Genomic DNA, 17,045 nt, shown 5'->3' with positions numbered 1-17,045 from the left:
AGAGTAACAACAAACCAAAGACATTCTAATTGTTTACTTGTGCAGTTTTCTGGGTAGGCACTATTGGAGAGAAAAATTAGATGCATATAAATACATGTGAGAGAGAGAAGAGGTCTTTGCTAAGAGATTCAATTAAAGTTATCACTCACCATGTTTTAGTCATGTCATAAAAGTAAGAAAATGGGGATTATTTTCTAACTTTTATGTCAAAATGAAGATTATACAGAAATAAGCTTTATTTTGTTACTTTCATATTTAGAGTTATTGATTTTATTTTGTCAGCACTGGATAAGTGACACATTTTTTGTAATGCCTTTGGAAGGTTTTCACATAAGATAAGAAGCCCAGATGTAATAAGCACTATTGATTATAAAATGCTCTTCAGGTTAGATGACACTTAAGCATTTGCACCTGGACCATTACAGTCTCTCAGCCTTAATCTTGTTTCAGGTAATTGGCCTAGAATTTCAAGTGTTAAACACAACAGAAAGCTTCCTTGTGCTTTTATGAGCATTTGCTGGCACTGAATCCATATCACTTAAATTCAGATTGGACCGAGGGCTTCAAAACTTATAAAATGTTTGAAAAACAGCCATTTTGTGTGTCAGTGTTTCTGTGCAGTAAGAAAAACAAAACAATTGGATTTGAGAAACCCAAGTTTTACTTTTTTTTGTGGTGGTTCCAGCTGTGTTCCAGATTAAGAAAATATACAAAAATTCAAATTTAAAAATAGAAATTAGTTGGGGATTATTTAATGGACACTTTTTTTTCACAGAGTGTGTTTAGATAGCAAACCCACCTTTTGTATTTATGATACAACGTTTGCTTATCAAAAGTAATGACCTACAACTTGTTGGAACATGCTTATAAATACCGAGTTGTGCTGTATGTTGTCAGTCTTGTGACTTGTTAGAAAAGGCCATTGGCCCTTTTTTGGGGAGCAAGACTTATGCTTGGATTGTAGTTGAATTTTTGCCTGAATTTTTACCCACCTAGCTTTAAATTAAAAAAAAAAAAAAAAAAATGTCCCTTGAATCACTTGGCATGTTTTAAAACTTAAAACATTCCCTGATTGCTCTGACTTTTGTTCTGAATATTGAGTTTTCCTGGTATCATTTAGCTTTTGGTTGAATTCACCCTCACAGTGTAGTCTTTTATGTTATCATCCTTACGGAGGAATTGTATGAACCTCGAGCAGGTCATTGCTTCATAACTAGAGGTTTGGCTCTCCTCAAATCTCTTCCCACAGCAGTGGGTGTCATGGTGAAAAAAGTTGTGTGTTTGATTATTTTCTTGATACCCTCTTTCCCTTCGGAATTTGGATGTTTTTAGGAATTAAATCAAAGGTGGACGAGCTGAAAGCAGCCTATGACAGAGAGGAGTCTCCAAATTTGGAAGAATACGAGCCTAACACCGTGGCCAGTTTGTTGAAGCAGTATTTGCGAGACCTTCCCGAGAATCTGCTTACCAAAGAGCTGATGCCTCGCTTTGAAGAGGCTTGTGGGCGGAGCACGGAGAGCGAGAAGGTGCAGGAATTCCAGCGCTTGCTCAAAGAGCTGCCAGAATGTAACCATCTTCTGATTTCTTGGCTGGTCGTGCACATGGACCATGTTATCGCGAAGGAACTGGAAACAAAAATGAATATACAGAACATTTCTATAGTGCTCAGCCCAACTGTTCAGGTACATGGCCTTCCCTGCACACGTGCCCTCTGATGCTGACCCTGGGGAGTCATTTTCTATTGCTAAATCGCACACCAAGCAGTTAACCAGCAAAAGTAGATACTAGAGTATTGGTCTTGTTCTCTCGGAACACGGACAGTGTCATGACTAGCATGTAGCTGTGCAATTTGAGTGTTGTACGGTCTTTGGTGTGGTTCTCCAAACCAGTTCCTGATGACAGTGATCCCTCATGAGTAGAGGAGGAGCCCGTGGTACCCACAGTTACAAAGTTCATCTGTAGACTTTGGGAGATTTCATTTATTTCTTCAAATAGCTTCATTAAGCTTCATTGCTTAATTCTATTACACCCTATATCAGACTCCAGCACAGAGGGACCTGACATCATTTGTTTGGTCAGGGATTTATCCTGATGATTTCATTCATAAAGATAGATCCTAGAGAAGGATTTTATAGAATTTTAATCTGAGGAGGCATTTCAGGGAATTGGTAGTATGTTAATTGGTGTCTCTTTACAGCATAAATACTTGGCCTTTGTTTATTGCTGTTGACTGGGTGCTGGCACAGAGCGTTTATTGTCATTTAATTAGAGTTATACGGTATGCTCCATATTTTATTCAGGCCAGACACAAAAGGCAAAAAAAATGAAGTGATGATGTTTGTATTATTTTAAGCTCTCTTTTTGACCAGTATACTAGGTTATTATCAGCCATTGTTACAATGCACTGTTGTTGTAAGGGTGTATTTTCTTGTATTCAAGATTCTTTCATCGCTCATTGACTGTATTTTGGAAGCAAAATGTTTCTCAAATTTCAGTTTGATCGTTCAGACTAGTCAGAATTTCAGAATTTGGTAAATACTATATTGTTACTTAATATTACTATAGTAGGGATGATAGTTTCATAGAAGGTTCAAGTGTGTTGTTAAGTTTTAGGTAGAAAGTAATTGATGTCCTGATCTCCTAGCATATGAACGTGATATTTAAACACTGGTTGTGCATATGTGCCTGCAAAGCATTGATTTCCGGAGTAATGGCTCTCATGTCAAGCCCAGCTTGACAACTCCCGGTACTCTTCCTTGCCCTGTCCCTCGCTACATACACTGGTATGTGTTGAAGGTCTCAGAATAACTCGAGAGTAAAGAACATAAGATTTTTAAGATCAGTATTGCTAAAAAAAAAAAAAAAAAAAAAGAGAGAGAAAATTGATGATCATTGAGTTCTGCATCCTTTTTCCTGTCCTTTTGTTTATTTATTTTTTCAAATTCCTTATGGTGCTTGAATACATGCTTAAATATATGCTGTTTTTCCATTCTCTTAAGTTGGTCAGTAATTTAGCAGAGCATGTCCAGTCACTGCCTTGGAAAAAAGTCACTCCCATGTCTACGATTAAAGGATGTACTATGCAGCAGACACAAATTAAATGAAATAAAATGATAATTTGAATAGGTTTTTGGGGTTTTTTTGGTTGGTTTTTTTTTTTTTTTTTTTTTTTTTTGCAAATCTTTTTATTTATTTTTTCTTAGATTAGCAATCGTGTCCTATATGTGTTTTTCACACATGTGCAAGAGCTCTTTGGAAATGTGATACTAAAGCAAGTGACCAAACCTCTTCGATGGTCTAACATGGCCACTATGCCTACACTGCCAGAGACCCAGGAGAACATCAAGGAGGAGATCAGAAGACAGGTGTGTGTGTGCTCAGCCCCACCTTCAACCCTAAAGAGCCTACCTTTGCTCTGACCCTTTTGGATGATTATGATGATCAACAGGGATGGTTCGGAGGAGGAGCTCTTGTTCACTGAGCACTTTCTGTGGGTCTGGAAATTGTTGGGCACGTTGTTCGTGGCACTCCGAGGGCAGAAATCTCTGCCTGGCCCTATTTCATGCCGGTGAAGTCAGAATATTGTGGTAGAAAGAATACAGATTTTGAAACCCAAAAGACCTGGCTTTAAATTCTTGCTGTGGTTAAAGTTAACTGATTTTTAGGCATACTGCTTAACCTCTGTTAACCTTGATGATCCCGTTTTAAAATGGGTCATCTTGTGGTTTGGCATGAAGATTACTACCATAAATGAGATAATGGTGCCAGACACGTTGTAAGGAGTCCAAAAGTGTTAACTTATCTGGACAGGGTTGCTGTTATCAGCCATGTTTTCCAGATAGATATAAACTTGTGGAAATTAACTCACTGTGTCACGTGGCTTTAGTAAACTGTAGAACCAGAATTTGACCCCAAATCCAGTGCTTTTCCACCATTCTGTTTTGACAGAAAATACCGTTCATTTGATGTGTGTGTGTTTAGCAAAACTGATTACGAAATTCAGGGCCAAGAAATCTACCTATATTTGATTATTGTTATACTTTTTATTTGCATACATATTATCAAATTTTTGCTTGGTTTTCTTTCCTTTTATCTGCTCTGAGCTCCCATCATTAGTTGTTGATGTGTTGTGGGAAAGGGATGTGAATGAACTGTTACTGAACCAATGTAAATTAATGATGAGAACCTAATGCCCAGGCAAAAAAGGATTTTCAGTGATAGCCTCGAAGAAAATAGTTCATGCCATTATATCATTCCCTTACTAATAATTGAAAAATGGTTGTACATCTTTAGAAATTTCATATGGTTTTATTTTACGATGATGAGACATGGGATACCACTCAGTGTGTGGTATATTGTTTTCTAGGAGTTTCTTTTAAATTGTTTACATCGAGATTTGCAGGCTGGGATAAAGGATTTATCTAAAGAAGAAAGATTATGGGAAGTACAAAGAATTTTGACAGCCCTCAAAAGGAAACTGAGAGAAGCTAAGAGACAAGTGAGTAAATTTGGCATTTTGGTACGTCATGTCGATAATAGAATATAAACAGAATGCGCTGGGATTTTTAAAGTTAAGTTTCTCTTAAAACACAATATGTACATGTCTCCTGAAGTTCCCTGAGTGTTCCCAGTTCTGGATTATTGATCCTTCATTTTGGTATCAGGGAAATGATTATTTAGGAAGTTGGTTTTTTGGTTTTTGTTTTTTTTAAGTCAAACAGATGATTTTACTAAAAGCTGTTTTGTCATTTCCTGCTTGGTTGTACTTGTAAACAGAAGCAATTGGATAGTGATACATTTCAGAGACTGCTGGGGAATTTGAAGCCTTTGAGTCAGCTCTTGGGAAACATGAGGAGGCAGTTTTATTCACCTCATAAAAGGAAGAGTAGCTTGTGACTCCTGCTAAGTTTGGGGCACACGAATCAGACTTTTCATCTCCTCTCATGTATGTTTCTTGGTTCTGGGGCCGTGGGTTGCCTATCGTGTATGTTGCTTGGTTCTGGGGCCGTGGGTTGCCTAGCCAAAAGGCTGAGATCTCAGATCTCTGGACCCTCTTACAACCTGTGTTCAGATTCAATGGCGGGCCCCACAGTACTTCCAGGGAACGTTAGTCAGCATCCATCAGACTGCTAGAGCATGATCAGTGGTGGGTCACCATTGTGGTTGTGCTAACAGACAAAGACAGCTCATGTATTTATGTTGCTCTGAGATTAGAGATTTGCATTTATGTGGAAGTTAGCTTTGTCAGAGAGGAAACATGAGATGTTTGCACATGCCTTCTAGGACTGGCAGACTGGCAAAAGCCCTTTGTGTGTTTTTCTTCCTTCTTTTCTCCTGCTTACCAGATTATCTGTCTTTTTTTTTTTTTTTTTTTTTTTTCCCCTATGCCTGTTGTCGTTGTTCTCTTCATGCTTCAGTCTGGAACCAGTGACTGACCGATTAGCCCTCATGGTTGTAATTGTTACCCACGTGGCATTGCCTCTCAAACTTGAAGTGAAGGGTCTCTGACCTGTGACAGGGATAACTATGTTTGGTTTTCATTACTCTTGCTTCTCCTCTCTCTTGGTTAAAAGAATTGTGACAGAGCAAACCAGAGGCACTTTAGAAAGGATGGATTACTTTTACTCTACCAATTTTCTTTATGCTAACTCTTTATAGCTGCTCGTTCATTTATAAAATTCTCAAAAGGTTTTGTCAAGTTGATTTCAACCTTGAGAAATAAATTATTTATTTATTTTTTAATGTTTATTTGACAGAGAACAAGCAGGGGCAGAGAGAGAGGATATAGGATCCAAAGCAGCCTCTGTGATAGCCAAGAGCCCGATGTGGGGCTTGAACTCACAAACCGTGAGATCATGACCTGAGCTGAAGTCCGATGTTTAACCAGCTGAGCCACCCAGGCGCCCCAAAAATCCTTTATATGTAGACAACATGACTGTCTACATACAAAATCTATAAAAAAACTGATAAGTGAATTTAGCACAATTGTGGGATACAAGACTAGATACACAGAAGTCTGCTGTATTTCTGTATATTAGCAATGAGCAATCAGATATTGGACCTAAAAAGAAGAACGAAGACCGAAATAGGTGGAGTGATATATCTTAATATTGTTAAAATGTTAGGTTTTCTCAAATTTATCTGTGGATTTAATCCCAATCAAAATCTAAACAGGTGGGTTTGTAGAAATTAATAAGCTCTTCTAAAATTTATGTGAAAATACAAATGATGTAAACAATTGTAGAAAAAGAACAACATTGGAGGACTTGTACTACCTGATATTAAGACTTGCTCTGAAATTACAGTAACCAAGATAGTAGATGTTGGATAAAGACAAGCATATAGAGGAGAAAGTCCAGAAATAGACCCACCAATATATGGGCAGTTAATTTTCCACAAAGATGATAAGACAATTCAATGGGGAAGGATTTTCTTTTCAACAAATGGTGTTGGAACAATTGAATATCTGTATGCAAAAAAAGAATGACCAAAACAAAATCCTTGACTCTTTCTACACAGCATATGCAAAAACTAAGTCAAAGTGAATCTAAGACCTAAAAAGAACTTCCAGAAGAAAGCATAGAAGATCTTACCGACTCTGACTCAGGTCAGGCAGTAATTTCTTAAATAGGACACAATACCCATGAACTGTTAAAAAAAAAAAAAAAATTGTTAGATTACATCTCATCAGCATTCTAAAACCTCTTCAGGGGCACCTGGGTGGCTCAGTCGGTTGAGCACCTGACTCTTGGTTTCAGCCCAGGTCGTGATTTCACAGTTCGTGAGATCGAGCCCTGCGTCGGGCTCTACGCTGATGGCGCAGAACCTGCTTGGAATTCTCTCTCTCCCTCTCTCTCTGCCCCTCCCCTGCTCACACATGCACATGCTCTCTCTTCTCTCTCAAAATAAATAAACATTAAAAATAAATAAAAATAAAACATGCTCTTCAAAAGACACTGAAGAAAATGAGTATACAAGGCAGAGGCTGTGACAAAATATTTGCGAAAACACATACCTGATAAAGGACTCAAATATATAAAAAACTTAAGACAACAAAATTTTTTTTTTAGAGTTTATTTTTTTTAAGCAGATTTAGGTTCATAGCAAAATTGAGAGGAAGATACAGAGATTTCCCATATACCCTCTGCTCTCCCACCAGAGTATGGTACATTTGTTATAATAAGAATTCAGTTTTTAAAAGGGCAAAAAAGCTGGGGTGACTTGGTGGCTCAGTTAAGCGTCTGACTCTTGATTTTGGCTCAGGTCGTGATCTCATGGTTCATGGAATTGAGCCCTCCCGTTGGGCTCTGCGCTCACAGTGAGGAGCCTGCTTAGGATTCTCTGTCTTCCCCTCTCTGCCCCCCTCCCCCTTGTGTGTGTGCACACGCTCTTAAACATTTTTTTTTAAAAAGGCAAAAAAGTTGAACAGGCACTTTACCAAAGATCATGTACGGATGACAAATAAGCACATGCAAATAAACAGTGCTCAACATCTTTTATCATAAAGGAAATACATATTGAAACCACAGTGAGATACCACTACACGCCAACAAGAATGATTAAAAATAAAAATACCAGGTGTTGCCAAGAATGTGGGGCAACGGGAATGCTCATTGTTGCTCTTGGTAATGCAAAATGGTACAGTAATTTTGGAAAACAGTTTGGCAGTTTCTTATAAAGTTAAACATATGGTTACCATATGACCAAGCAATCCCACTTTTAAGTATTTAAAAGAAGGAAGCATATGTACCCACTCGAAGCATATATGTACGAAATGTACATAACAGCTCTGGTTATAATAGTTCAAAACCAGGAAGGATCCAAATGTCCATCAGCTGGTGAATGGATAAACAACTTGATGTACATTTATGTTGTGGCATGTTACTCAGCAAACTACCAATACAAACAACAAAATAGATGAATAGTAAAAGCTTTATGCTGAGGGCACCTGGGTGGCTCAGCCAGTTAAGCATCTGACTCTTGCTTTTTTGGCTCAAGTCATGATCTCATGGTTTGTGGGTTGGAGCCCACTGTTGGGCTCTGTATTGCCAGGGTGAAGCCTGCTTGGGATATTCATTATCTCTCTCTCTCTCTCTCTCTCTCTCTCTCACTCACTCACTCTCTCACTCTCTCACTCTCTCACTCTGTCTCCCTCCTTCCCTCCCTCCCCTTCTTTCCCCCTCCCTCTCTCTCAAAATAAACTTAAAAAAAAAAAAGCATAATGCTAAGTGAAAGAAGCTACATAAAAAAAGATATTCTTACTGACTGATTCAATTTATATGACACTCAAGAAAAGGCAAAACTATAGCAATGGAAAACAGGTCAGTGGTTGCCAGAGGCCAGCAGATGGTGGAAGAACCCAAGGGTACTTTGTGTGGTGATGGAAATGTTCTGTAATGTGATTATTGTGCTGGTTACTTAACTGTATTCATTTGCCAAACTAATTGAATTGTATACTTAAAATTGACAACATCCAAACAAACAAAAAGATCACAGACGGTCATTTATATGGATGGGTTCCAGAAATGGTGAGCACGTTAACCAGAATTAAACATTTTTCATAGTGCGACCACAGACTAAGATGCACACCTTACTTTGGAAGCACAGTTAACAAATGCTCATCTATCCAGTGGGTCACCTGACCGTTACTGCTACTTTTACAATTCTGGGAAGTGAGAAGGAAGTTTGATGATGGTGTGGAATTGTTGAATATGTGTTACATAGGGGCTGAGCAGTTCTTTTTCATTTGTCTTACCCAATAGGAGTGTGAAACCAAGATTGCACAAGAGATTGCCAGTCTTTCAAAAGAGGATGTTTCCAAAGAAGAAATGAATGAAAATGAAGAAGTTATAAATATTCTCCTTGCTCAGGTAAGCTAAACTTTGGCTTCAGGTAAGCTCTCTACTTTGCAAGATCCTTTCTTTTTTTTAAAAAAAAATTTTTTTTTTTAATGTTTATTTATTTTTGAGACAGAGAGAGACAGAGCATGAATGGGGGAGGGTCAGAGAGAGGGGGAGACACAGAATCCGAAACAGGCTCCAGGCTCTGAGCAGTCAGCACAGAGCCTGACGCGGGGCTTGAACTCACGGACCGCAAGATCACGACCTGAGCCGAAGTCGGACGCTTAACCGACTGAGCCACCCAGGCGCCCCTGCAAGATCCTTTCTTAAGAATAAAAATTGTACATAATTAAGGTATACAGCGTGATGGTTGATACACCTATACATAGTGAAGCGATTACTATGGTGAAGCTAATTAACATTGTTTCCTCATACAGTTACCTTTTTCTTTTGTGATGGGAACACCTGAAATCTATTCTTTTAGTACATTTCCACTAGTTAATACAATGTTATTAACTATAGTCCTCATGCCTGTATACTAGATCTCTAGACTTACTTATCTTTTTGTAATTGCAACTTTGTATCTTTTGACCAACATCTCGCCATTTTCCCCATCCCTTAGCCTCTGGTAACCACTGTTCTACTCTACTTCTAGGAGTTCTACTTTTTTTTTTTTTTTTTAACATTCCACATAGAAGTGAGATCATACAGTATTTGTCTTTCTATGTATGGCTTGTTTCACTTAGCATAGTGTCCTCCAGGTTCATTGTCATAAATGGCAAGATTTCCTTCTTTCTCATGGCTGAATAATATTCCTGTGTCTGTGTGTGTTCATACACACCCCGCATCTATCCATTCATGCACTGACCATGAAGCTGTTTTCATATTTTGACTATTGTGAATAATGCTGCAGTAAACGTGGCAGGGCAGGTATCTCTTCAGTCTTCTTTTCATTTCCTTTGGGTATATGCCCAGAGGTGGAATTGCTGGATCGTATGGTAGTTCTTCTGTTCTGTTTTTCATAACGGCTGGGTTCGGTTTACATTCCTACCAACAGCGTGCTCTGTGAATGTGGTCTATCACATTTATTGACTTGCATGTGTTGGACCATCCTTACGCCCCAGAGATCAATCCTTCATCATGGAGTATGATCTCTTTGCTTCTGTGTTCATCAAGGATATTGACCTGTAATTTTCTTTTCTTGTAGTGTCTTTGTCTGGCTCTGGTAATCATAATGCTGGCCTTATAAAAGGAAGTTTGAGAGCATTCCTTTTTCCATTTTCTTGGAAGAGTTTGAAAAGGATTGGCATTACTTCTTTAAATGTTTGGTAGAATTTACCTGTGAAGCCATCTGGTTGTGGTTTTTGCTTGGTTGGGTGATTTTTGAGAACTGATTCAGTGTTTGTACTACTCTGTTCAGACTTGCTATGCCGTCATGGGTCAGTCTTGGTAGGTACTGTGTTTCTAAGAGCATACCCATTTCTTCTAGGTTATCCAGTTTGTTGGTGTATAAATGTTGATAGTAGTCTCTCATGATGCTTTGTATTCCTGCGGTATCAGTTGTAGTTTTTCCTCTTTCATGTATGGTTTTGAGTCCTTTTATTGTAGCTAAAGGTTTGTCAATTTTGTCTTTTCAAAAGACGAACTCTTGGAGTGCCTGGGTGGCTCAGTCGTTTGAATGTCTGACTCTTGATTTTGGTTCAGGTCTTGATCTTTTGTGGGTTCAAGTCCCACATTGGGCTTTGCACTGAAAGCTCAGAGCCTGCTTGGGATTCTCTCTCCCTCTCTCTCTGCCCCTCTGTGCATGCTACTGTGCACGTGTGTGCTCTCTCAAAAATAAACATTTACAAAAATAAAAAAACCCAACTCTTAGTTTCATTAATCTTTTGTATTGTTTTTCTAGTCTCTATTTCATTTATTTCTGTTCTGATCTGTATTATTTCCTCCCTTTTGCTAATTTTTAGTTTGTTCTTTTTCTAGTTCCTTCAGCTGTAAAGATACGTTGTTTGAGATCTTTCTTTTTTCTTAATGAAGGCATTTATCACCATAAACTTCCCTCTTCGAGTTGCTCTTACTTCATCCTGTAGTTTTGACACGTTGTGTTTCTACTTTCATTCATCTCTAGATATTTGATTTCTTCTTTGACCCGTTGGTCCTTCAAGAGTGTGTTGCAAGACTCTAAATGGTCCTCATATATTAGAATTTGAAAAGCTCAACCACAGAGGTGTGAGTCTTTTAAAGAAACTCGAAAGATGATTAAGTGGCTTTAATGGGATCATGCCTGTTGTATTTGTTGGTTTTAACTTTTATGTGGTGTTTGCTGAAGTGTTCAGGAGAAACTATCCTCAACTGACTGCCACTTCCTGGACACTGTTCTAGATGCTTGATCTCATTTTATCCACACACAGGTCTGAGTTACAATGTTTTCCATAACTTACAGGGGAGTTGTAATTAATTTGTTTCATGTTAATGAGATGGCACTTTAAAAAAAATGAAAGTTTATTCTTTCATTTTGAGAGAGAAAGAGTGTGTGAGTGAGCGGGGGAGGGGGAGAGAGAGAATCCCAAGCAGGCTCTGCCCTGCCAGCACAGAGCCCAACGCGGGGCTTGAGCCCATGAACCATGTGATCATGGGCTGAAACCAAGAGTCAGACACTTAACCGATTGAGCCACGGAAGCGCCCAGACTTTTAATATTTTAAAATGTGTTTTTCCTGACCACAAAGTTTGGGATCCTTGAAATGTAACAGTATAGATTTTATCTGATTGTTGTTGCTGATAACACCTGTTTAGATATTTTCATTTTATTCTTTGTGGGTGAACTCATTTGTTGGAGATGAATTGCTTTATTATTCATTCATTGATTTGATAAATAGCTCTTGAGTACCTACTGTATTCCAGGCATAGAGTTGGAAATGCGCTCCTTTCTTTCTCTCTGCATTTCTCAAGTCAGCCTCACTCTGTTCTGGAAACTCCCAGAGGTTAACCAGAAATGAAGTCCTAGGTTCTGATGGCAGTCCGTGTGTTTCCAGAAATTCACATGTGTGGGGTACCTAAAGCTTTAAAAGTTCCATTCCTTTTCTGTCACTTTTTTTTTTTTTTTAATGTTTATTCATTTCTGGGAGAGAAAGTGAGAGTGCTAGTGGGGGGAGGGGCAGAGAGAGAGGAAGACTCGGAATCTGAAGCAGGCTCTGAGCTGTCAACACAGAGCCCGATGTGGGGTTCGAACCCATGAACTGCAGGATCATGACCTGAGCTGAAGTTGGGCGTTTAACTGAGCCACCCAGGCGTCCCCCTTTTCTTTCACTTCTGAGAAGGACATTGTTTTACCTAGCAGGAATACAGCTCTTCCCCTGAAGACAGGATAAAGTCCCAGATTATGTCTTTAGTTCAGAGTTTTTCAGTCTGACATTTTTCAGAACATGAGCTTTAATGGGTCCCCTGGGTAAAGGGAAAGCATCTGTGTTTAGAAACACATGGGGAGGGAACGCTGCATATTACATCTCTGAGAGCTTGCTTGTGCTTGCTGGAGGCTTTGAGTACTTCCCTCTAGAATTTGACCCCAGTGGCATTCAGGTTCAAACACAGGTGCTTATCCTTTCAATACCTAGAAGTTGAGAAGGAAATGCTGTAGACCCTTGCCTCCGACTCCTTGTTTTCTATAGCCTGACATTTCTGCCTCTGAAATTTTGTCTGCTTTGGTTCTTTTCTAGACTCATTTCTAGACTCATAGGTTGGAGGGGTTAGCTTCCCTTTGGTGATCCAGTTTTAGAAATGCGTATCTGTGAAAGCAGAATATTGACTGTTTATCATCTCTGGGGACGTGGGTTGAGGAGGACGGTGGATTTTGGTGAGGAGGAAAGATTTCATCTGGAATGTTTTCCCTTTACTAGGATTTGCTTTAGGGTGATACACCAGCTGCGTATCTCCTGGGTCCTTCTTTTCCTAGTTCTATCTTGACCCCGAAATAGATGAGAGAGGTCCTTACTGAGAAGTAGAAAGGCATTCAGGAGGGACTGGGAATCAAAAACAGACAGTCACTTGACCTTTGTGCCCAGGGTACTGGTTCATCGGGAGCCTTTGCAAATTGAGGACAGGGGATTCTGAGGTGGCATTTTTTGTCTTGGGAAAAATCTAGATATTCCTCCCAAATAACTTAGTCTACTTTTTCTCAGCCTTTCCGTGACATTAGTTAGGGAAACAGGATTATAAGCTTTGTAGTACAAGCTTTCCCATAACTTGTGTTACGTATGGGGCTAAAGAATTTAAGGCAACATAGGAGACCCCAAAAAGGTGACATTCCCTAGACTCATACTCTCGAAGGTGCTCACCAGTGGTCATTATTTCAGGAGAACGAGATCCTGACTGAACAGGAGGAGCTTCTAGCCATGGAGCAGTTTCTGCGCCGACAGATCGCCTCCGAAAAAGAAGAGATCGAACGCCTCAGGGCTGAGATTGCTGAAATTCAGAGGTAGAGGAAAGCAGAGGGTCTTAGTTTTAAGTTCGCAGGAATGTTTACTGGAAAACGCACGTAGTTGTTTCAGCTCTCAGACTTCCACGCAAAAGAACTGGGCATCCGAACCAGTCAGCTTTACCGTTTCTTCCTAAGTGGCTCCACTGAGTGGACCCGTGGAGCGCTGGTGAAGGGGAAGGAAGGGCGGGAGGGCAGCGGCGCGCTCCTCTGCTCACCGGCTCTCTCGGCCTCCCGCCCGCAGCCGCCAGCAGCACGGCCGCAGCGAGACCGAGGAGTACTCCTCCGACAGCGAGAGCGAGAGCGAGGACGAGGAGGAGCTGCAGATCATCCTGGAGGACCTCCAGAGGCAGAACGAGGAGCTAGAAGTGAGCACCGGCTTCCAGAAAGTTTCCCTTAGCAGCGGTCTTCCTTTCTGTGGGAACGAGCGGGAGGCTGAGGAGAGAGTTGAGGGGACGTCTCACCGGAGCCGGCCGGGCGCGCCGCACAGTGTGGCCTCAGCGGGCGTCCTTGGGCTGTGGCGGCTGCCCCGACTGCCCTCGAACCGCTGCGAAAGATCTGGGCTCAGTTCCCAGAGATGAGCAGAAAGAGCAATGCTGGTGGAAGAGGTCGAAAAGCCTCCTGACTCTCCTGTGGGTAAAATGGGGACAGAGCTTTCTCTTGTCCCTTAACCCTCGGAGCAGCCAGTGTGTCGGCCCCAGGGATCGGGGAGGCAACCGCGTGGTGAAAAGCAAGAGATTTCTGTGATCGCGATCGGAGTTCCCCTGCTTACCCCAGATTAATCATTGTCTCCAGATGTACCTCAGGGGTTGAGAGAGGAGAGCCGTTCTCGTCTTGCTCTAAGAACAGGGCGACGGCTTGCTTTCCCTCGTCCCGGTGCACTCAGCTGCTGGGGCAAATCAGCCTCCCACTGCATAGAAAATAGAATCCCGCACAAAACCGTCGCCCACAGAAGTCCCGTGGACAGAGTTCCGAGGGGCTGCCCACCAAGGTCCACGTCCCAGGACACTGGCTACGGCCACGGGTGTGTCGTGGGAGAAGCAGAGCAGCGGTTGAGGCCTGGGCCACCAGGTGGCTTCCCTTCTTTACAGGGGCCTCCCGTTGGCACTTTAGTTTGCTTTCCTAACATTTGGCAGACCACATGAAAATCCTAAGTAGGAAGATCTATTCCAGAATTGTAGTACTTGGGATCTAGGTGTAGCCGCTGTAAGAGAGGATACTCTCGCGGTTTGAACAAGACGGTTCTGTCCCTCGCCTGGCAGACATGCACGTCTGCCACCCTCCACACGGGAAGCCCTCCCCCCACTTGGAAAACATTTGGGGTCCAGAGTGGCCTTAGGTCTTGCCCACTCTCAGCAGGAAGGGGGAAGGAATCCAAGGATGCCTGGTGGTTAAGGGCCTCCGCTCATACCTTGTTAGCAGAGGCACAGTCACGTGGCTGTAGGTAGCCGCAAGGGAGCCTGGGAAACGCAGGCTGCGTAGAAATGCCACAGCACAGAGAGGAGAGGGTGCGCCGTGCAGCCAGTAAGTAGCCTGCTACCGAGGGAGGTTTGTAGGATTCTGGGATTAGCTACTGTCTGGCTACCTCGACTTTGCTGAATGCACGCGGATCATTTAGAACTGATAGTTTTCTGTAGTTTTTGCTTCAGTAGCACAGCTCAGGTGTAAAGTAATGCCATTCACAAAAGACAAAGGACGTTCACTTTGGAGATAAATCTGGGATTTGATCCTGTCTCTGACGTCCCCCTCTAATGGCTGGTCGAGTCGCTCTCATCTTCTGCTTACTTAAGGGCTAGTCAGGAGCCAGTTCAAAACATGCACCTACTTGAAACACTGAAATATTTATTATTATTAAGCGAACTGTTTTCTCTTGGTACATTTATGTTTTCCAGATGTGTTCACTCTTCTGTAATTAGCAGCAGTTTCGTTCTTGAATTTTGTGCATTCGGGGTCGAGGTGTTGACGTGTCTCATTTGCACATCCGTGTTCCTGTCTCCAGTCTCACAACTGAGTTGACTAAAACAGAATAGATTGCTGTGTAGCACACCCTTGCTAACTGTTCTCTATTCCTGAATCTGTTCCTTTGGACCTTCTTGCTTAAGTGACGACTGTTCTTTTGTCATTCCTCAAGATAAAGAACAATCACTTGAATCAAGCAATTCACGAAGAGCGAGAGGCCATCGTCGAGCTGCGGGTGCAGCTCCGCCTGCTTCAGCTGCAGCGAGCCAAGCCCGAGCCGCCAGGGCAGGACGACGAGGAGCCCGAGAGGCGCGGGGCCGGCCAGCCGCCCAGAGACGGCGCCCCGGAGACGAAAGCGGCTAAGGAGCAGCCGAAGGCGGCCAAGGAGCAGGCCAAGCCGTCGCCGAGCAGAGACAGGAAGGAGACGCCCATCTGAGCAGCCCAGACCCACCGAGACCCGTGCATCTTACTGTAATCCCGAGAGTCAGAGTGCACAACTCTGTGCTGTACATTCTGTAAAGATGTCTTTTCTCCTCAGACTCTTTCTTCTCTCACACGTATGACTTCTCCGCGTCAGGCTCAGGTTACACGGGAGGACAAAGCAGTGCACGCATTGTGGGCTTGTAGGGGACAGAGGAGTTTTCCAGATAGTGTCAGCTTATTTGAAGATTAATTTTCCTTGTTAACTTAAAACTATTTTAACCCTTGAGTGGCTTCTTTTTAAACCAAAAATCGTCTTTCTTTGCTTTTTTATTACAGCAGAATCAGGATCTCTTTCTCTCGGTGGGGTGGGGGGGGGTGGGGGGGGTGGAGCCAAACAAGGTAAATCCTGTTCCTGCCTTGTGGATTGCCCCGTAGTGTCACCCTCCGGGATCTCTGCTTACTAGTCACTCTTGCTTGTGCCTTTTACACCTTCTCGGTGCAGATTCTATAATGGGGAGCTGCCTCAGATTTCCTGACTGGCCAGAATGGCTGTTACTGAGGTTACCTTTGCCCACCCTTGTCACCCTCTCCTTTGACGGCCCTAAACCAGTCCATGAACCTGAGTCACCGGATGGCCTGACCTGTCACAGAGCTGCCAGCGGAGCCCGCCCGCTGGCCCCGGGGCAGCGTGGCCCCCGTGTAGGAGCAGCCGCTAGGCTCCTGCGGGCTCCTCGCTGCCGGTGATCACATGCTTTTCAGTGGGTTGGTCGGAGGTAGCCGCCTGACCTGAGGCCTCCACACAGAGGACCGGTTCCTTAACCCGGAGATCTTCTCGTGTGACTGATCTTCCATTAAACACAGGATGACTTAGATTGCTTGCTTGGGCTGGAATGTAAAAGTCTCTTTGCCTGAATAAGCCATATATGCTCTTAAACAAAAGTGTTCAGTTACCCATATCCTATGATCTCAGTGAACCTGCTGACGGACTCCCAATTGACAAGATTGAGCAATAGAAAAAAACTTTTCCTTTAAATGATAGCTGTGATTCCCCGACCCCGTTTTCTTGCTTCTGTAACTTCTCCGGTGACTGAGGCATCTGGGAGGTCAGCTCTCGGGCACCTTTGTTCAGTGACGCTCTGTCTGAATAAATGGCACCCGTGAGGTAGGTCAGCTCTCATGGCTGTGAAGATAAACCCCACGCACTCAAGGTGATGGAAACAAACCCCCCACGAGGGCTCTGTCCTCTCCTAGTTACTATTTATTTTCAGCACCTGTTCGATGCGGTTTTTTATTCTCTACCTATTGCACTGTTGTGACTTGTTGGCCATTGTTTGATTTTTGTACGAAAAAAAGC

General features: G+C 42.3%; 1 protein-coding gene across 4 annotated transcripts in view; it reads left to right on the top strand.

Annotated features, from left to right (window-relative positions):
- Positions 1-16,017, top strand: part of RALBP1 (ralA binding protein 1) — a 47,476-nt gene extending 31,459 nt beyond the window's left edge. For all 4 annotated transcript variants that reach the window (XM_042909461.1, XM_042909458.1, XM_042909459.1 and 1 more), the window contains exons 4-10: positions 1,333-1,682; positions 3,204-3,365; positions 4,367-4,498; positions 8,763-8,870; positions 13,188-13,309; positions 13,554-13,677; positions 15,441-16,017. In XM_042909461.1, coding sequence (XP_042765395.1) covers positions 1,333-1,682; positions 3,204-3,365; positions 4,367-4,498; positions 8,763-8,870; positions 13,188-13,309; positions 13,554-13,677; positions 15,441-15,704 — 1,262 coding nt within the window. In that variant the 3' untranslated portion in view covers positions 15,705-16,017. The remainder of the gene's footprint in view (positions 1-1,332; positions 1,683-3,203; positions 3,366-4,366; positions 4,499-8,762; positions 8,871-13,187; positions 13,310-13,553; positions 13,678-15,440) is intronic.
- The last annotated feature ends 1,028 nt before the right edge of the window (positions 16,018-17,045 follow it).

Source organism: Panthera leo, chromosome D3, assembly GCF_018350215.1.
Source record: "Panthera leo isolate Ple1 chromosome D3, P.leo_Ple1_pat1.1, whole genome shotgun sequence".
Taxonomy (NCBI): domain Eukaryota; kingdom Metazoa; phylum Chordata; class Mammalia; order Carnivora; family Felidae; genus Panthera; species Panthera leo.
Note: the sequence above shows the minus strand (reverse complement) of the source record. Positions and strands in the feature narration are given on the sequence as shown.